This window comes from Octodon degus, unplaced genomic scaffold, assembly GCF_000260255.1.
Source record: "Octodon degus isolate 3935 unplaced genomic scaffold, OctDeg1.0 scaffold00035, whole genome shotgun sequence".
NCBI lineage: Eukaryota > Metazoa > Chordata > Mammalia > Rodentia > Octodontidae > Octodon > Octodon degus.
In genome coordinates, this window is record NW_004524611.1 from 15,540,408 (window position 1) to 15,560,120 (window position 19,713).

General features: G+C 55.5%; 3 protein-coding genes across 4 annotated transcripts in view; 2 read left to right on the plus strand and 1 right to left on the minus strand.

Annotated features, from left to right (window-relative positions):
- Positions 1-1,261, minus strand: part of Znhit1 (zinc finger HIT-type containing 1) — a 12,252-nt gene extending 10,991 nt beyond the window's left edge. The window contains exon 1 of the mRNA XM_004630476.2: positions 1,176-1,261. Coding sequence (XP_004630533.1) covers positions 1,176-1,197 — 22 coding nt within the window. The 5' untranslated portion in view covers positions 1,198-1,261. The remainder of the gene's footprint in view (positions 1-1,175) is intronic.
- A 576-nt stretch (positions 1,262-1,837) lies between these two features.
- Plod3 (procollagen-lysine,2-oxoglutarate 5-dioxygenase 3) lies at positions 1,838-9,239 on the plus strand. Of its 2 annotated transcripts, XM_012514574.2 has the most exons (19): positions 1,844-2,254; positions 2,600-2,691; positions 2,835-2,971; positions 3,074-3,237; positions 3,382-3,494; positions 3,846-3,909; positions 4,478-4,575; positions 4,786-4,887; positions 5,041-5,166; positions 5,292-5,413; positions 5,658-5,762; positions 5,869-5,994; positions 6,189-6,330; positions 6,433-6,546; positions 6,665-6,733; positions 7,296-7,400; positions 7,969-8,115; positions 8,362-8,487; positions 8,797-9,239. In XM_012514574.2, the coding sequence occupies exons 1-19, from the start codon at positions 2,110-2,112 to the stop codon at positions 8,950-8,952; spliced, it is 2,253 nt and encodes a 750-aa protein (XP_012370028.1). In that variant the 5' UTR covers positions 1,844-2,109; the 3' UTR covers positions 8,953-9,239. The 2 variants fall into 2 exon arrangements, with proteins under 2 accessions (XP_023570254.1, XP_012370028.1); XM_023714486.1 differs by having other exon boundaries at positions 1,838-2,254; positions 6,189-6,546.
- A 2,381-nt stretch (positions 9,240-11,620) lies between these two features.
- Positions 11,621-13,341, plus strand: Mogat3 (monoacylglycerol O-acyltransferase 3). Its single transcript, XM_004630581.2, has 6 exons — positions 11,621-11,741; positions 11,934-12,112; positions 12,212-12,416; positions 12,559-12,733; positions 12,820-13,004; positions 13,105-13,341. The coding sequence occupies exons 1-6, from the start codon at positions 11,660-11,662 to the stop codon at positions 13,257-13,259; spliced, it is 981 nt and encodes a 326-aa protein (XP_004630638.1). The 5' UTR covers positions 11,621-11,659; the 3' UTR covers positions 13,260-13,341.
- Positions 13,342-19,713: the final 6,372 nt, after the last annotated feature.

Genomic DNA, 19,713 nt, shown 5'->3' on the forward strand with positions numbered 1-19,713 from the left:
AAACAAACAAAAAGAGAACAGAAGTAAGATATATCCTTAGCCAGGTGTGGTGGTACACGCCTGTAATCGCAGCACTCAGGAGGCTGAGGCACAAGGATTATGCAAGTTTGAGGCCAGCCTGGGCTACACAGTGAGTGCAATGCCACCTGGAGTACATAGTGAAACCCTGTCTTTCAAAAAAAAAGATATAACACGTTCAGGTACAAAATTCCCTATGATCAGTGTGAACATTATGTATATCTAAAATGTACCTTAAAAAGGACATTCCATAATCCCATGAAGTACTACCGGTCAACACTCTTCTACTCTCACACCACCACTAAAGCCAGAACTGGTTTTCTAAAAGATAAATCTGCTGCAGCCATTGCCCCGCCTTAAAAGCCTTTATTTGGTGGCTCTCTCCTCTCTCCAAGGAATTGAGACTCTTGGCAGTGTACATTAAACCTTTCAAACCCTAACATCCAGCTGGGCGTGGTGGCCCACTGCTGTAACTCCGGACGGTGAGGCTGTGAGGCAGGAGGACTGCTGAGCTCAAGGCCAACCTGGACTACACAGTGAGTTGAAGGCCAGCCTGAACTGCACTGCGAGACCCTATCTCAAGGAAAACCCGACCTCTTCCCATATTTTTTTTTTTCCTCTTCCCATATTGAAGGCTTCTCTCACTATTTCTCTGGGAGATCCAACCCGTGAACGTGGTATCCTTTCCTGCCTTTCCTCCTGCAGCCTTTGCCGCTGGGAAGAAATCTGTGCACACCTCCACTGAGCTAAACAGCAACTCGATTTTCAAGCCTCAATCCAAGCGCTATTTCCTCCCCAGCCTTCCCTGCCTCCTCCGTTCCAGAAGCTAGGCTGAACGCCACTCCTCCCTGCGCCCGGGCGCCGTGCATCTCTCCCACGGCATGCATCGTTCTAAAATACAAGCCTGGGTGCCTGCCTCCTCGCAGAAAGCCAGTTCTTGGATAACACGTACAGTATCTCTCTCCTGTCCATCCTCAGCACCGGCTTGTAGCAAGCATCAACAAATCGTGAATGAATGGCTGGGGAGGGGGGCGCGCAGCCTCAACACCAGGAACCTACGGCCAGGAAATATATTCGTGACGAATAACGGTGAGGAAATCCGAGGCCAGGTGTGCCATGGGAGGCGGAAGGGACAGAACCGGAGCGGTTTCACATACCAGATGTTTTCTTCTCCACCATTTGCGCAGCACAGCTGCCGAACAAACTACCTGCGCACGCGCACTAAACCGAAGGTCGCCTAAACGGCAGTATCACTTCCGGTGCGCTTATATTCTACGCGTGCGCAAAAACAATCTACTGTGTGGCGTCTAGACGTGATGTTTCCTTGGAGACCAGAAAGCTTTCCGCCATATTTTTTAGGGGCAAAATGACTTCCGCCCTCAGGGTAATTCGGCAAATTTGTGAGTAGCCCAAAATGGATCATTTTAAAGTAGTGATGCCAGTGGTCTTTGGAGATACACTATTTTCTTTAGGCTTTTCTTAAGGTGCTATTGTCTCAAGTGAAGCCCGCAGAGCTCCCAGGACACAAGATTGCCTAAGAAAGTGGGCGAGATGGGGATGGGGAGAGAACCAACCCGAGACGTCCCTCCGGGTGGCCCTCTGCCCAAAAATTCAGACCTAGTTCTCCGGGCCGTAATCCCGCCTAGGGCGCCTCTACCTCCTCCTTCCCCACTGCCTCGCTCTCCCCCTCTTCCGCCCGATTGGGGAACAGGGCTGTGACCACGAAGCGCCCCTGCGTCCCGCTGGACCCTCCCGTGGAGTCACTTTCCCTCATAGAGTTTTGGTTTTCTCTCAAGCGGACAGTGGCCCGGGCAGGCTCGAATCGCTGCCCCAGCTCCTCCCCGTCCAGCGGCCCGGCGCCTCTTCTGCTCACCCGGAGCAGCCCGAACGCCCGCGCCAGGGACAATCCTCGCCTTGTCTAGTCGCCCGCAATCTCGAGTTTTCCGAAGCCTCAGGTTACGCCTTTTTTCCAGGGCGGAGCTCCAGCCCAGCTCCTCCTAGCAGCTGGCCGCCTAGCCGCCCGGGTTTCCTCTTCCCAGAACCTTCTCCGGAGCTGCGATCCAGGCGCGCAGCCCACCCCGGTGCGGACCCATGGGGCTCCCTGGCTCGCCCCCTGCCGTGGCCTCGGGACCCTGGCTTCCGCTCCTACCTCTGCTCCTGCTCCTGTTCCTGCTGCCTCCGCCTCCGGGGGCCTCCGCCTCGGACCAGCCCCGGGGCAGCAGCCCTGTCAACCCAGGTGAGGATCTGCCGGCCCAGCCTTTGAGGGGTTTCGTGTTCCAGGGGCTCCAGCTCCCCCCAGCCTGGTGCACCCTTGGGCGGAAGCAAGCATCCCCCCATTCGCTTCTCACCCTGAGCTGGGTTCCAGCCTCCCCAAGGAAAACTGACCGTGCATTCCTGTGTATCACTCCTTCCCACCCCTCACTGAGGTGGAAATGCCCCTGGGCCAGAAAAGTTTCAGAGGGATCTGCAAGGGGGGATAAGGGGCTGTGGTGGACTTAGTGGGAAACTAGGGGTCCTGTGGGAGAACGTGAAGCCCGGAGCAGTGGGTGGATCTCAAGTGCCAATTCCTGGCTGGTGACAGAGAAACTGCTGGTGATCACTGTGGCCACCTCGGAGACAGAAGGATACCGCAGGTTTCTGCAGTCCGCGGAATTCTTCAACTACACTGTGCGGGTGAGGAAGGAAGGGTCCCTGGGTTGAGTTCCAGCAGGAATGGGCTGAGGGCTGGTACCTGGGTCCCCAGCATGAATCCAATCAGTAGCACCCACACTCCCACTGGCTGAATCCCTCCCTGGCATGGCGGCTCTCCCCCACAGACCCTGGGCCTGGGTGAGGAGTGGCGAGGTGGCGATGTGGCTCGAACAGTTGGTGGAGGACAGAAAGTCAGGTGGCTCAAGAAGGAAATGGAGAAATATGCAGACCAGAAGGACATGATCATCATGTTTGTAGACAGGTAAGGGGGCTGAGATGGGGAGAAAGAAGGAAAACACAAGGGATAAGGATGCTGAGGTTCCTAGTGGCCTCCTTCCTGCCTGTCCTCCTCTTCCTTGCCCAGCTATGATGTGATTCTGGCTGGCAGCCCCTCGGAGCTGCTCAAGAAGTTCATCCAGAGCGGCAGCCACCTGCTCTTCTCTGCAGAGGGCTTCTGCTGGCCTGACTGGGGGCTAGCAGAGCAGTACCCGGAGGTGGGCACGGGGAAGCGCTTCCTCAACTCTGGTGGTGAGTGGCAGGGTGCCTGAGGCAGAGAGGCCAGGAGTGGTGGTGTGTGGAATGTTGAAGATACCTGTGGGCTGAAGAGGGTGTGGGGCTATGGCTGTGAGACCCCCAGGAATCTTGGGGTCAGGCCCTTTCGTGCTGCCCCAGGGTTCATTGGCTTCGCTCCCACTATCCACCAAATTGTTCGCCAGTGGAAGTACAAGGATGAGGACGATGACCAGCTGTTCTATACGAAACTCTATCTGGACCCGGGGGTCAGGGTAAGAAGGGTCAGGGGTAGGGTGCCCCACATCCCTGGGGGGGGGAACCTTGGGCTAAATGGATGAGAAGGCAGGAGGAAGGCTTGGGGAGGTGCAAAGAGAATAGGTGAGAGTCCCAGCACTGTGGGAGGCTGAGGTTGGAGGATCACAAATTTGACCCCAGTCTGGGCAATTGATGAGAAGACCTGTGTTAAAAGAAGAAAGACAAAAGGGCTGGGGATGTATCTCAGTGTGAAAAGCCTGGGTTCAATCCCCAGCACCCACCCCCCAAAAAAAAGGCAAAGAGGGAAGAGAGGGAGAATGATGTCTTCCTACCCTCATCAGTTAACCATCCCATCCCATCCCATCCAGGAGAAACTCAGCCTTAATCTGGATCATAAATCCCGGATCTTCCAGAATCTCAATGGGGCTTTAGGTGAGGAGGAAGGCCATCCAGTGGTGAGCAGCAAGGGGTTCTTACTACAGGGATCCTGGATGGAGGGGCTGCTGGTGGAGCTAGACTGGTCTGCAGCTCACCTGTATGTTGCCTTTTCACTCTTTCATAATTTTCGTAATGCTAGCAGTAGTAGGTGTGAGAGCAGCGTAGGTGTCCTGACATCTCCTGGCACATACTGTGTACCCAGGGTACCAAGCAAGGCGCTTTGCCTCTACCATGTCATTGAACACACAGTCCTCCAAGGGAGGGTACTGGGCTGTCCACTTTGGACAGACCCTTCCACAGGCAAGGAAATCCACTCCCTGAGGACTGGTGACTCACTTGGTTACCCAGGCATCAGGTGGTGGACCTGTCTGTGGTGGCAGGAACTCTCAAGAAAGAGGTTTCTGCCCCAACAGAGCCATGGTCTGGGGAAGTTTGTTCTAGGGACTCCATTTCCTCTAGAGAAACTGGGAGACCCCCCTCCCCAGACACACACACTTAGAAGCACCTCCTGCTCAGCAGCTCCTGGAGAAAGGGAATGTGAAACCTGGCTTTCCTTCCCCAGATGAGGTGGTTTTAAAGTTTGACCGAAATCGGGTGCGCATCCGGAATGTGGCCTATGACACGCTCCCTGTTGTGGTCCATGGAAATGGCCCCACAAAGGTACCCCCAAGTGCCCTTTTCCCTTGCCTGCCTCAAGCCATGGGTACCCCCAATCTCCTGAACAGTTGGGCTTTCCCAGCCCTAGCAACAGATGTGCTGGGACAGCGTCTCCCTCTCCCCAGGACCCTCAGGCCTGGCCCTACCATAGGCTCGACTGCCCTCCCCAACACCTATTCCTGACTCCCCTGCTGCTCCTGTCTCTCTTAACAGCTCCAGCTCAACTACCTGGGGAACTATGTCCCCAATGGCTGGACTCCCCAAGGAGGCTGTGGCTTCTGCAATCGGGACCGGAGGACACTCCCGGGGGGGCAGGTGAGGTGGGAGCCCCTAGAAGGAAAGCTTGAGGAGGATTCTGGGTGGCTGTAGGGCAAAGGTCTGGTACTCAGAGGTACCTCCTGGACACTGGGGCTTCGGGGGCAAACAGAAGCCCGAGGCCCCCAAGCCACATCCTGTTTTATCCTCCAGCCTCCCCCCCGGGTGCTGCTGGCCGTGTTTGTGGAACAGCCCACCCCGTTTCTGCCCCGCTTCCTGCAGCGCCTGCTGCTTCTGGACTACCCACCAGATAGAGTGACCCTCTTCCTGCACAACAGCGTGAGACACCTGCAGCTTCTCCCTGGAACCAACCCCTAGCCCTGCATGCCTCCCCACCACCTTCTCCCCAGGAGGGGCACCCTGTCCGCCCACTCAGCCCTTTTCCCTATCCCCATTTTCCCCAGGAGGTATACCACGAGCCTCACGTTGCAGACTCCTGGCCGCAGCTCCAGGACCACTTTGCATCTGTGAAGCTCTTGGGGCCAGAGGAGGACCTGAGCCCAGGCGAGGCAAGGGACATGGCCATGTGAGTGAGCCCCCAGGGAGTGGGCAGTGGCCTGTCACCCACCTGTGGCCCTTCCCTCCTGTCACCAGCTTGGCCTCGTTGGGCCTCCAAACCTGCAGCTTTGTAGTCCCCTCCCTTGTCCATCTGTTACTGGTGCTGGGGACTGTAAAAAAGGAAAACCTGACCCCTGCCCATCCCATGGCCCCCTCCCCAACCCACACCCCTTTCCAGCTCATCCGTCTATCTATGGGCCTGTCCCCTGCAGGGACACCTGTCGGCAGGACCCAGAGTGTGAATTCTACTTCAGCTTGGATGCCGATGCCGTACTCACCAACCCACAGACCCTGCGCATCCTCATTGAGCAGAACAGGTCTGGCCAGAGTACCCCAAGTCCCCAGGAACCCCAGACCTCCCCAGGCACAGGCTCCCCGAGGCCTCTGGCCCTCCACCCAGCCCTCATTCCCCCTGGCCCACAGGAAGGTGATCGCACCCATGTTGTCGCGCCATGGCAAGCTCTGGTCCAACTTCTGGGGAGCACTGAGCCCTGACGAGTACTATGCCCGCTCTGAGGACTATGTGGAGCTGGTGCAGCGGAAGCGGCTGTGAGTTCCACCCAGGGCAGGACCCTGTCCCCAGCCCTGGACCATATGCCTAGCCCTCAGGAGCCTGAGGTGATCACCAGTCGACTGGCCGTGGCCAGCAGTGCTTGGCAGGGGAGATAAGGGGTCTTCCGACTTGGGGACTGGGTACCCTAAGAGAGGGAGATCCTAGCTGATCCTAGCGCTGGTTCCTCCAGCGGCGTGTGGAATGTGCCCTACATAGCCCAGGCCTACCTGATCCGTGGGGAGACTCTGAGGACAGAGCTGCCCCAGAAGGCAGTGTTCTCAAGAAGCGACATAGACCCAGACATGGCCTTCTGCATGAACCTACGGGACAGGGTAAGCAGGCTGACAGCCTGGAGTCTGGTGTTGGGACACCCGAGATGGCAGCCACCTGGTGTCATCTCTGTCCTTCTCACGTACACTACTGTCCTGTGCCAGGGCATCTTTCTCCACCTCAGCAATCAGCAAGAATTTGGCCGCCTCCTGGCCACATCCCGGTATGACACAGACCATCTGCACCCTGACCTCTGGCAGATCTTCGACAACCCTGTTGTGAGTGGGGGCCCCACCACTGGCAAACATTAAGGAGGACATCAATGCATGGGGCACCCCATATAGGGTCCTGGGTGGGGAGGACCAGCCTCTCCTCAAGCACCTGACCCTCCCACAGGACTGGAAGGAGCAGTACATTCACGAGAACTACAGCCAGGCTTTGCATGGAGAGGGCCTAGTGGAGCAGGTGAGCCCCTCAGACCTTGCTCCTGAAGGCCAGCGCCTCTTGGCCCTTACCTGGATTAGCGTTTTTCAAACTGAGTTCCCAGGGGACCCAAGAGGTCAGCAGAGGCTGAGCAGATGGAATCCCCAGTGCTGCCAAAAATAAGTAAAAGCAGGATGTGCTATTGGAAAGGAGACTGAAAACCACTGTCCAGTGCCAAGAATGGTGGAGAGGCTGAGACAGGAGGATTGTCGTGATTTTGAAATCTGGGCTACAGTGAGTTCAAGGCCAGCCTGGACTGCATAGTGAGACCCTGTCTGATAAAGAAAAGAGAACAAAACCACTGGCCCGTGCTGGGGCTCCAGGCTTCTCCTTCCATCTGCATTGTGTGGTCCAGAGGGTCTCCACCTGCACCCACCCACCTCTGTGCTGGCCCCACAGCTCAGGGCCTGGGCCTTCCCAGCTCTGGTTACCCCTGTCCCAGCTCCTCTCATCTCTGGTTCTCCTCCCCACCTCCCTGGTTTTTCTCTCTTCATCTGCCCCAGCCCCATCTCAGCTCTGTCCTTTTCCCTGCCCTGTTCCCTAGCCATGTCCAGATGTGTACTGGTTCCCACTGCTGTCAGAGCAGATGTGCGATGAGCTGGTGGAGGAAATGGAGAACTATGGCCAGTGGTCAGGGGGCCGGCACGAGGTGAGGGGCCCAGAGGGAGGGACCATGGGCTTGGGGTTGAGGCATTGGTGAAGGGGACTGAAACTGGGTGGAAGCCCCCAGTGGGTATGGCTGTATTCATGCATGCATGCTGCATTCATTCATTCATTCACTCATTCATTCAGAGAATACTTACTGGGCCACTGGCCTAGGTAGTGTAGATAGAGTAGAGCCAAGCAGGGGCCTGGGCCCAGATGGGGACCAGGGGCTTCACAAGAGAGGTGACATTTAGCTGAGATGCGAAGGGCCAAGAGCAGTTAGTCAGGCTGAGAAGCAGAAGACTGTTGAGGCTGAGGCAAGAGGATTGAAAGTTGGAGGCCAGCCTGGGCAACTTAGTGACTTCGTGCAATCCTGTCTCAAAATAAATAAAAAAGGGCTGGGGATGCAGCTCAGTGCGAAGGCCTGGGTTCCATCCCCAATGCCTCCAACAATAACAAAAAGAAGACTGCTCCAGACAGAGGTACTCAGGTACTCAGACCTTAGAGACAAGGGAAGGAAGGTGGTGGGCACTGCCCCAGGCAGTGGGTGACTCAATGACTGTTGCCCACAGGACTCCCGGCTGGCAGGGGGCTACGAGAACGTGCCCACTGTGGACATCCACATGAAGCAGGTGGGCTACGAGGACCAGTGGCTGCAGCTGCTGAGAACATACGTAGGGCCCATGACTGAGCACCTGTTCCCCGGCTACCACACCAAGGTGGGCCTGCGCCCCATTCCCACATAGGGGTTGGCACATGGACCCCTCCCAGCCAGTAGAGCATTGGGGCTCCCTGGAGGCTGTGGGTTTGAGATGGTGCAGGAGGGCAGCAGGGAGGCAGCTGCCATGCTAAGACCCGTATCACTCTGGCAGTGAGGGCCTCCCATGTCCACTGGAGGCCGTCGTCCTGTGCCAGAGCCCCCAGAGCCCCGACCCTCCCTGCAGCTCCCCATTTTGTCCCCTCAGACCAGAGCAGTAATGAACTTTGTAGTCCGCTACCGGCCAGACGAGCAGCCCTCACTGCGGCCCCACCATGACTCATCCACCTTCACCCTCAACGTGGCGCTTAACCACAAGGGCCTGGACTATGAGGTGAGCCACCTCCTGCTCTAGGGTGCTTCCAGCCCCCACTCCTCCCACTCAGCCAGGAACTTTGTCATTTAACCCCCCCAGTATACCCCTGGCTGCCTTCCTTGGCCCTGGCCACCCCATTTCCCAGTTATTTGGGGGTGTCTGCCTCCTTCTAGGGGGGTTCCCTCATCTTTCTCCTGTGCTCCCCTTGTCTGTGATACCCCAACCCTCTTTTCTAGCCTGCCAGGCCCTCAACCTGTAGTTCCCCCCTTCTCTGTCTGCCTGCCCCCCACCCCATGTCTACTCACCCCTTGTTTTCTCTCCTCCCAGGGAGGGGGCTGCCGGTTCCTACGCTACAACTGCATCATCTCATCCCCAAGGAAGGGCTGGGCGCTTCTGCACCCCGGCCGCCTCACCCACTACCATGAGGGGCTGCCTACGACCTGGGGGACTCGCTACATCATGGTGTCCTTTGTGGACCCTTGATACCCAACCACTGCCAAACCTTCACTGCCATTGTGCCTTCTTGGGGGGCCTGGCCCCCACACTTGGAGATGGGTCTCTGCCCATACCCTTGCCTCCTGAGTGTGTCCCATTTGCCCAGGACTGAATGTGTTACCTTGCCAAACCCACAGCCACTCAGGAAGCTGGAGGAGCCCCTGTCCTTCCTTCAGCCTCCTGGGGTTCATGATGCTGGGCTTCTGGGGTCCCCCATGATAAATTATTAATGTTCCTCAGCCTCCCTCTAATAAAAGAAGATTTGTAACTCTTGAGTCCATGTGTTATCTTTGACCTGCCAGTAACCCCATCACCCTCCTGCCACCCAGGTGACTCGCAGAGGAGGAAAGAGAGTGGGAGAGGGGGTTGAGGGCACCAGCAGCCTCCCCAGTCCCACTTCCGTGCTCCCCTTTCCTGCCTGAGCTGGGAGAATGTGACAAGGACCCTTTTAGTTCATACACTGCTGAAGCCAGCACTCGACAAGGCTAAGGGAGAGGAGTGACAATTGTGCAAACGTGGCCCTGTGCCCTCTCCCTGACCTGCATCTTACCCAGGTGTGTTCTTCCCCTGGGGAAGGGGACAGGAGGACACAGCCCCAAGCAAGGCTTCCAGGACAGTGCTGGGGAAGAAAGTCCCCTTGAAGCCTGTGCTGGGACCTAAGCTGTCATTCGGGGGAAGGATCAGATCAGGAAAGGGCACTCCAGCTGGGCATGGTGGGGCAAATCTAATTCTAGCACGCAGGAAGCTGAGGAAGGAGGATTGCTGTAAGTTTGAGGCCAACCTGGGCTATGTAGTGATTTCAAAGTCAGGTGCATTACAGAGCAAGACCCTATCTGAAAAACAAAACAAAATAGATGGTGTTCCAAGGCTTTTCCCCAGGAAGCTTCCGGAAAGAAGGGAATGTGCAGAAGCTGAAAGAAGAGGAAAAAGGTGACCCACTTTAGAGGCCCCCTTCTGTCATCTTAGAAGTGATCTTTCAATAAATTCTGAGAGAGAGAGAGAGAGAGAGAGAGAGAGAGAGAGAGAGAGAGAGAAAGAGAGAGAGAGAGAGAGATCTGGATGGCGCAGGGCTGACTTGCAGGCCTCTGGCAGAGCCTGGAGCCCTTATCCAGGGCCTCGGGGAATAGCAGGTCACACTCGATTAACTTGGTTCTCCCTAGTCTTTTTTTTTTTTAATTAATTAATTTATTTATTTTTGTGTGTGGCCAGCTCAGCCCAGCCCACCGGGGGGCGGGGCTGGCTGGCATGTGGTGCTGGGGGATCAAACCGTGGTCACTGTGCTTTGCCAAGCTTGTTCTAAGTAGGTGCTTTAGACCACTGAGCCATCTCTCCAGCCCCGGTTCTCCCTAGTCTTGCACTGAAGTCTGAATTTCTCTCCCAACTATTCCCTTTGCAAGGGCTTTCAAAAACAGGACAGACCTGTTCATTTCCTGGGACATCTCCCCACCCACAGCCACAATCCCTTCTGCACCCCTGCTGAGCCCCAGGAGAGCGCTCCCCCCTGAGGCTCCCATCCTGGCAGGTGTGCCAATCACCGGGGTGCACAGGCTGAGCATCCTTCTAGCTGGAGCATTAAATCCCTCTCACTCTGGCTGCCACCAGTCTTGTCCCAGGCCCTGTGGGTGGAAATGGGCTGAATAAGGACAACAGGAAAGATTTCTTGGCAAGGACCCTGGGACAGGAAATCTGTGTGCAAGGGAGGCGGGTGAGGGTGTGCACAGCCCAAATGGTTGGGCTGGGGCTTTGCCCGTCTCCTGGGGCCCCACCCATTCATTAATGTTCATTAATCAATTACTTCTTTGTGCCAGACACCTCAGGAATCACAGGGCCACAGTAGGATGTGATAGTTGTCCTCTTGCTGCTTACAGCCTGGGGGAGACTTCAGCAGAGACTCTGACAAAGGGGAAGTACCCTACACTGCCAGAGCAAGGAACAGAGGAGCCTTCAAGTGACATTCCCTTGATGATTCCCCCAGACCCTAGACATGCTAGGAGGCCATGGTGACCATAAGGACCCATCAGGGTGAGTCTCAGCCTAGTCATGGGCCCCCGCATGGATTCACTAATCCTCAGCCTCCCCACAAAATCAGCTCCTCCAGGGACTCCTCCCTAGGAAGCCTGCCCACCCACAAGTCCAAGTCCTGCACCTGAGATAAAGGTGTCTCTTTTTTTTTTTTTTTTTTTTTAAAGATTAAGGTTTTTTTGTTTTCAGTACAGAAGATTAAACCCCCAGGCCCTTCACACCGAACTTCACCTCCAGCCCTTTTGTATTTTGAGATGGCTAAACTGTTAAATTGTCCAGACTGGCCTCCTACCTCAGCCTCCTGGACTGCTGAGATTACAGAGGTGTGTGCCACTGTGCCCAGTGTTTCCCTAGCAGTCCTGGCTGTGTAGACAGCTCTGCCTTCCTGGCACATTGCAGATCTCCACCAGCCCTGCTCCTGGAGGCCTGAGGTTCAAACACCCGCAAACACCGCCCCCCCCCCACACACACACATTCCACCCTGGCCACGCCCCAGTCAGTTTCCCTTTGCTCCCATTGGTCATCTCAGCTCTGGAAGCGATAAGGCTGTATCTGGCTCAGATGGCTCAGCAAAAGGGGTGGAACCAAGAGGTGGAACCCAGGCCAGGGGTCAAGGTCAGTGGACTGGGTGGGGAAGGGGGGTGCCTCAGGGCTGCAAAGCACCCTGTGCAGCATGGAGACCTCTTCCAGCCTCCTCCACAGGGGTCTCCAAGTCTTTGCTGTCCTGCAATGGGTCTTCTCCTTCTTGGGACTTGGTGAGTCTGCAGAGCTCCAAACCCAGGCAAATCTGGCAACTGGGTTTTGCTTCCCCATTACCCCTAGGGTGGCAGTGCAGGGACTTTTGGGGTCCTTGAAGGAGTCCTGCAAGCAGGTGCACAGACCAGCACTAATGTGTGGAACCAGGGCAGGCTTGAATATGGGGGTTCTGAGTGCCTCCTCATCCGCAGCCCAGGTGTGCCTGGTGGCCTTGGTCCTGGCTGCCCTGGGCCGGGCCTGGATCCTAGTGGTCCTCTACCTAGCCTGGCTCTACACAGACAGAGACACACCCAGAGCTGGAGGCCGCCGCTCAGCCTGGGTCCGAGGCTGGGCCGTCTGGAGACATTTTCGAGACTACTTTCCTATCAAGGTGACAGTCCTGGGAATGGACAGTGGGAAGGGGCTACAAAATAAACTCTAGTCCCAAAGTCCAGACTCACCAGTAAATGGATGCAAATCTGCTCCCCAGCTGGTTAAAACCGCAGAGTTGGATCCCTCCCAGAACTACCTCTTTGGCTTCCATCCTCATGGGGTCCTCGTTGTGGGAGCCTTCGCCAACTTCTGCACCGAAGCCACTGGTTTTTCCCGTCTCTTCCCCGGCCTGCGCCCACACCTGCTCATGCTGCCCTGTTGGTTCCGAGTCCCCTTCTTCCGTGACTACATCATGACCAGTGGTGAGGAGGGGCTGAGTCCAGCATCAAGACCCCAAGCCTGGCTGTCACATCCCTCTCCTGCTGGGGGCTCCTGGGCCCAGCTCTACCTCCCTAGAGCCTTCCCCACTCTGATCTGCAAGCCCCAGCCTCTGCCTTCCCTCAGGCTTGGTCTCCTCTGACAAAGCCAGTGCTGCCTATCTGCTGTCCCGTCCTGGGGGTGGCCAGGTGGCAGTCCTCGCAGTGGGAGGGCCCCTGGAGGCATTGGAGGCAAAGCCGGGTGCCCTGAGCCTGCGGATCCGGAATCAGAAGGGATTCGTTAAACTGGCGTTGGAACATGGGTGAGGAGCGGGGGAGAAGGTCTGGGATGTGGGGACCTCTGCGGGGAGAGGAGCGGCCAGGAGTCAGCTGTGGCCTGTGTCCCCAGGGTCTCCCTAGTGCCTGTCTTCTCCTTCGGGGAGAACGAGCTCTTCCAGCAGTACCCGAATCCGCCCGGTTCGTGGGTGCGAAGGGTGCAGGAGTCACTGCAGTCCCTGCTGCGTGTGGCCCTGCCGCTGTTCCACGGCCGCGGAGGGTTCCTGCTGCCCTTCCGGGAGCCCATCCACACCGTCGGTGAGCGGGCCCTGGGCCCTGTCCGGGCAGATCCCGTGGGTGAGGGCTGACAGGCTGGCGGGCGGAGCTGGGACGTCCCATGACCCCGTCCCTCCGGCAGTGGGCGCCGCGATCCCGGTGCAGCGATGCCCAAGGCCCAGCCGCGCGCAGGTGGACGAGCTGCATGCCCTCTACGTGGAGCGCCTCACGCAGCTCTTCGAAGAGCACAAGGAGCGCTGCGGGGTCCCCGCCGATCGGCACCTCGTGTTCACCTAGGCGCGCTGCCCCCTCCCGGCCCGCTCTGTGCCCTTGGCAACTGCAGGTGGGGGAGTGGAATTAAAGGTGGGAACAGACCGTGGTGCTTGCGTGTTTGTGCGTGGTAGGGGAGGTCGCAGCTTAGCGCCAGGCTGGGGATCAAGGCCCCCGCAGCTCCTGGGTGGCGTGGACACTCCTAGAGGCCTGCAAACAGACTAAGGTCCTCCCCCTGCGCCACGCTGGAAATCAAAGTCTCACCGAGCTCGGGAGGCTGGGATGCAGTGGGCGGGTTGGCCTTTGTCTTCTCGTCCTTCAGTTCTTAGGGATCCAACCTGAACACGCCCCCCCCGCCCCCCCTTTCCTGCTCACCCGGCCCCTCCCAATCGCCTGCCCAGACAGACTGACCTGAGGGAGTTCACAGATCAGATCCAGAAGGCCCAAAAATCTCCCCAACTCCACACACTGACATTTGGGGAGGTGGCCTGTGATCTGCCCTAGTGCACCCAAATCTCCATCCACTCGGAGTTCTGCAGCCCTCCTTGGCGAAGGGCAGCTTCCAGGATGGGCGAATCATAGCCCCTGCTGCCTGTGAGAAGCCTTTGGAAACAGCTGCTGGAAGCAATGGGCGATGGGCGCTGGCCACTGTGTGCTCACTTTCCCCTTACTGGGTAAGAGGACTCGAGAGCAACTGCGTTAATGGCCCGGGAAGGGAACTAGAGAGGCCATGGCTGGGGCCCAGACCCGGAGATGGAGGTGCAGAATCCAATTCAGTCTCTTTCTCAACTGGTCCCCAGCCCTGTTCCTCCTCTTCATGATGCTCCCTGGTCCTTCTCTGTCAGTGTGGCTGTCCCTGGACTGAGCCAGGCCTAAATATGGTGAGCTCTGGACAGGGACCCCCATGGTAAGAGATGGGGGACAGGTACTTGCAGGGATCCTGCCACCCTCTCTCTGCCCACTGGTGGAAGGCACACCCATGTGGGGAGGACCTAGACAATTTGGAAACACCAAAGATATCATGTTCCTGTCAAGATGATGGGTCCCCTCCAGACAACCTCCCCAAACCCCACACAGCCCACTCCTGCTCACCCTTCACCTTCCTGCAGCCTGCACCTCACTGCCCCAGCTCTGGTGGGAGACCAGGCAGAGCCCAGTATGAGAGTGGGCCCTTGAACCCTTCTAGGGCCCTGGACTCTAACTCTTTCCAACTGGAGTTTGGCCTTTTCTACCTCTCTCTTCTCATCCTTCCTGACCCTGGGAAGCTAATGAAGGTGGGAGAGCTTCCCTTGGACAGGAGTATGTGCTGGGTGTCTGCCCATGTGGGCTCCCGGGCACTGGAGATAGCTTCTGTGATATCTCCGTGAGCGTCAGTGGCTTCTCCCAGCATTTGCCTGGTCTTTGGTCTTCTCACCACTGCTGCCTTCCCATCTTTGGAGAATGCATCATGTTTCACAGGAGCCTGGTGCTGAGTGGGAGAGGACACCCACAGGCCAGAGTGCTCCCCACTCCCACAAGGACCTCCACATGGGACCAGGACCTGACCTGAACATTGGCCAGGTTGGCAGTGAATGCCAGTGAGTAGCTTTCCTATTGACTGGCACGGGGAAAGGGGAGTGGGGTGCAGAAGGAACAGGAGGACATGGGTGCAGCCTTCCTATGCTAAGAATGGGGTGAGGGGCTAGAGATCTATAGAGGAAGTGGTGATGGCTTCCTATCTTTTCCTGTTCATAGGTTTCCTCCTATGAGCCACCAGAGCCTGGACTTCATACTCTCTTAGCTCCAGCACAGCCAGGCTGTGATCAACTTGATCAGGGGCTCCCAGGAGACCCTGTACATGATACCCGCTGGGGTATCATTCACCCCAGAAACATAGTGGCTTCATGTGCCTGGATCTGAGGCTTGAGTGAGTGGACATGCATGTCTTGGTGGCCAGAGCAAGGAAGCAACTTGCTGGAGGGTCTCTGTGGGAACACAGGTTTTCTCAGTCCCTGATAGCCGGGTCCCTGCAGAGGGGGCTCATGTCTCACAGCTGGAGGCTCCTGGAAGCCCTTCAGTACCTGACTCTGGGTCCACCCCATGCTACTTCCAGGGGACCCCTCCCACTGTGAGCAAGGCACAGCCATAGGGCAAATAGGAGAGCCCTGGGGCTCAGCAGCCCTGGCCCTACCCCGAGAACTTGTTTGGAGGTTCTAGCAGGGGAGCACAGCTACCCATGTAGCCTTGACCAAGGAACAGTCCTCCTCAATCAGGGGTGGTTGTCCTCTTCAACCAAGCATGCAGCTTCAGGAGGGACACATATGGAGCATTTAGGGAAGAAGGGGACTCCAGCCTTGCCAGCCAGATCAGCCAAATCAACCCGGGCAGTCAGTGGGTTGACAGATGTCGCAGCCAGATCACCCTCACATCCGGCCCTGGCCCGGTCTCAAAAATGAGACTGCAGGCTTGTTTGCCTATGAACCCAGATGCTACCTTCCTTCACATAGATGTTATAGATGTGAAGAGTGAAGGGGGAAATGGAGGTACAACCATTTGTCAAAAAAAGTGACCCCGTTCTTTGCACTCATAACTTTGTGCTTCAAAACGGACCTGGGACCTAAGAGATAGCTCAGCCACATATCCACCTGCTTGGCAAGCGCAAGGTCCTGAGTTCGATCCCTGGTACCAAAAATAAATAAATAAAGGCACTGGGAAGTGCTATCATGAGGTATAGGGAGGCACTTCCAGCCTCCAAGGCGCTAGAAGTAAAGGAGGCCAACCACCCCTGTATTAGTCAGCTTCCCATTACTATAATAAATACCTGATATAACCAGTTTATAAAGAGAAAACGTTAGCCAGGCAAGATGATGCATTCCTATAATCCCAGCACTCTGCGAAGCTGAAACAGAAGGATCTCAAATTCAAGTTCTGCCTGGGTAATTTAGCAACTTATCGAGATTCTGTCTCAAAGAAGGGATGGAGATATAGTTCGGTGTGAAGGCTCTGGGTTCAATCCAGAAAGAGAGAGAGAGAGAGAGAGAGAGAGAGAGAGAGAGAGAGAGAGAGAGAGACTCTCTTTTTTTACCACCCTGTCAGGGCCTCCCAGGTGCCCTGTACTCCAGAGAGAATGACATCTCCATACTGAAGGCACCAGGTCACCTTTGAAAAACTCACAGGCCTCTCTCCCCACCTCTTCTCAGCCACTCCTGGGATCTGCTGCTGAGTGCGTGTCATGTGTGCCCCCAAAACCCCAGGGTGCCTCCCATCTCTGTGCCCCAGAGCTGCAGACCCACCAGGAGCAAGCTGGCCATGATCATACTGTATGGGAAGGCTCTGCAGCAACTGTTCTCAGACCACAGGGGAAGCTGCCAGTGGTGCCCTGAATCCTGGGCACTGGAGCCTCTGCCTCCTGCCATCCTCCATCTTTCAATAAATGTGTATCCCAGCACAACTGCCCCATCCTGATGGGCTGCGAAGTTGCCAGCTTACCCCGGACCCCAGCACCCATCACCTCCTCCCAGGGAGACTCCCTTGGCTGCGTGACCTAGGAGAAGCTCTCCTTTGCACCGAGCTCCTTCTGCCTCTGTAAAGCAGGGAATAAAGACATGGGGAGGGGAAGCCTGCATGGAGCGCAGCTTTGAAGGGCAAGCAGGATGTAGGGAAAAGGAGAAGTCAGGGTGGTCATGGAACATTGTGAGCCAAAGCTGAGCTTGGCTGAGGGTCCCCCAGATGATGGAGAGGTGGAATAGTCCTCAAGGATGGAAAAGATAGAGTGAGGTACACGGCTTGCCTCTGCACCTTACCAAATCTCTTACAGTCTGTGTGTCAGGGCAGAAATGGAGTAAGGGGGCCAGAAAAAAAAAAAACAAAAACCATGCAGAACTAGGAATTGAGCTGCAGGCCTTTGCACTGAGCTATATCCCTAGCCCTTTTAAACATTTCTAAAAGAGAATACAACGTTTCACTAGGTAGCTAAGTTGCCCAGGCTGGGCTTGAACTTGAGGTCATTCTGCCTGAGTCTCCCAGTCTCTTGGAATGCAGGCATGCACCACAAGAAAGTTCTTAATTTGACCAGACTATGATAAGAAACTTTTCTGAGCCTTCAAATCTCTAAAGCCAAAAATCTTCTCGTTGTGCATGTATTGATTTATTTATGGTGCTGGGGATTGGACCCAAGACCTCATCCATGCAGGGCTCTACCCTGAGTCATATCCTCCGGCCCCTTCTCTGTACTTCAGAGGTTCTCCTTTCTGGTCCCTCTGATACCTTCATTGCTTTCCCTGCCTCCTCATCTGCCCCTGTTTTTCTGCCCATGCACTTAACATAGGCTTTTCCCCCCTGAGAATCCTATTGTTCTTCTAAACTGGGAGATAAGAGGGGCTGGGGAGATAACTCAATCCCTGGTTCCACCAAAAATAAAATAAATAAATAAACTGGGAGATAAGAGAAAACCAGCTCCAGGCTGGAGCAGCCTTGGGCTCCTCAGCACGAGGCTCTGTGGACATAGCGGTTTGCCCTTTCAGCTTTCCTGCTGTGGAGCACGTAGGCAGCCCAAATCCTGGGTCCAACACCAAACTCTTAGTCTTGAAGCCTGTAAGGAATGATTTTAAAATATTGTGAAAGCTTAAACTTTAACAAATTCTTTACAGTAAAGACACATTTCTATGAGTGCTGCTCAAAATCTTGCTCTTTGCTTCAAACACTCATCCCATCATTCTTGCCACTTTTGGAAGCAATGCTGAAGTCGTCTTTCTTTTTTATTTTATACATTTGGCACAGGGTCTCACTATGCAGCTTGGACTCACAGTGATCCTCCTGTTTTCAGCTTCCCCAGTGCTGGGATTATGGGCCTGTGCCACCACACACGGTGGCCAGCTCAGCATGCCCGGGGGCGGGGCTGATGCAGCATGTGCTGCCAGAGACCGAACCCCAATCCTTGTGCTTGCTGAAGCAGGCACTTAGTCTGCTAAGCTATCTCATTGGCCCTTGAAATCCTCTTTCTTGAGAGTCTTCCATTGCACTCTCATGGCTGCCTCAAGGCCCTGAATTGACTCAATATGTTTTCCTTTTATGGTCATTTTGACTTTTGGGAAGAGCCAGAAGTCTCACTGTGATCAAATCTGATGACTGAGGTAGACATAATTCAGTGTGTAGGCCCTGGGTCCAATTCCCAGTAACACAAACACACAAAGACTAAATGACCCTAAGCCAGTGTGTGTTAAGGCCTGCACAGTAGGATCTCAGCTCACTGCAGGCTGCAGTGTGGACATCAGGCAGACTTTTCCCTGTAGTCTTCTAAGGGACAGAGGCACCAAAGTCACTTGCAAGAACTGGGACGGTGGGGATCAGGTATATGTGCACCTCCCTCCAGCAGCCTGTCCTGCCTCCTCTCCCAGTGAATGGCAGTGAATGGTCAGTGCCTCTCTGTAGGACAGCAGGAATTGGAAAAGGTGACAAAATGGCTCTTGGTGCAGGACTGAGAGGAGGATGGCAGGGGCTTCATTCTCTATCAACCTCCTTAAAATCTGAGGCCAAGAAGTCATGGTGTCAGATATATGGAAGATTGGCCAGGTTGGGGTATAAGAAGCCATATGGTCCAGCCAAGAAATAGAAGCTAGGATGGGCCGGTTGACTGGTGCTCATCATGGAAAAGTGCTGCCAATACCCATAAAACCAGTTGGATGAGTTTGCCAGAAGAGGACCACATCTGATCCAAGCAGAGAGGGGAAAAAACAAGAAAGGAATTCCACTTCCACATGGAAATTTGGGTGGGGGAAAAGCCACTGCAGGAAGCAGAAAAATGCTGGTAGGACAAGGACAAATGTATCCCTGGTAGAGACTTGGTGACTACATGTGGGTGCATGTAGTGTTGGGGTGTTGGGGAGGGGGCAAGTATGTCATAGAAAGGATGATCAAGGTCACAGGGCTCAGGAACAACCCCCGTGGACAATCACAGGTGTGACTCCCTGTGTTAGCGTTCCTGTCAATGAGACACAATACTAGATACAGAAAACTTAGAGGAGGAAAGGTTGAATTTGGTTCACGGTTTAGGGACATTCAGTCCATGTGCATCTGGCTCTGATGTAGGAATTTCAGAAGAATGTGATAGAGCAGAGTTGCTTAGTTCATAGTGGCCAGGAAGCAGAGCAAGGGAATAGACCAGAGAGGAAGGAGTAAGGGACCAGATACAGTACCCAAGTCACTCCATGCCCCCCAGACATAGCCAAAGCATGCTTTACTAACCTGCGAGGCATTTCTTAATTTAAACAAGTTAGGGCTGGCCAAATAGCTCAGCGGATTAAAGTGCCTGCAAGCAGGTGCAGGGACTGGAGGTTCGATCCTCAGGCCTGTCATGCCAGCCCCACCCCTGGGGCACGCTGAGACAGCAATTGAGACTGGGTGTGGTGGTGCGCACCTGTAATCCCAGCTCTTGGGAGGCTGTAAAACAGGTGGATAACTATGAGTCCAATCTAGTAGTGAGACCCTGAACACCCTGTAGACC

Bases quoted from the DNA above. Each gene is read 5' to 3' on its own strand.
- Plod3 (XM_023714486.1), top strand. From the start codon at position 2,110: ATGGGGCTCCCTGGCTCGCCCCCTGCCGTGGCCTCGGGACCCTGGCTT. The intron at 6,734-7,295 runs GTGAGCCCCTCA...CCTGTTCCCTAG, and splicing joins GAGAGGGCCTAGTGGAGCAG to CCATGTCCAGATGTGTACTG. The intron at 7,401-7,968 runs GTGAGGGGCCCA...TGTTGCCCACAG, and splicing joins GGTCAGGGGGCCGGCACGAG to GACTCCCGGCTGGCAGGGGG.
- Mogat3 (XM_004630581.2), top strand. From the start codon at position 11,660: ATGGAGACCTCTTCCAGCCTCCTCCACAGGGGTCTCCAAGTCTTTGCT. The intron at 12,417-12,558 runs GTGAGGAGGGGC...GCCTTCCCTCAG, and splicing joins TGACTACATCATGACCAGTG to GCTTGGTCTCCTCTGACAAA. The intron at 13,005-13,104 runs GTGAGCGGGCCC...TCCCTCCGGCAG, and splicing joins GGAGCCCATCCACACCGTCG to TGGGCGCCGCGATCCCGGTG.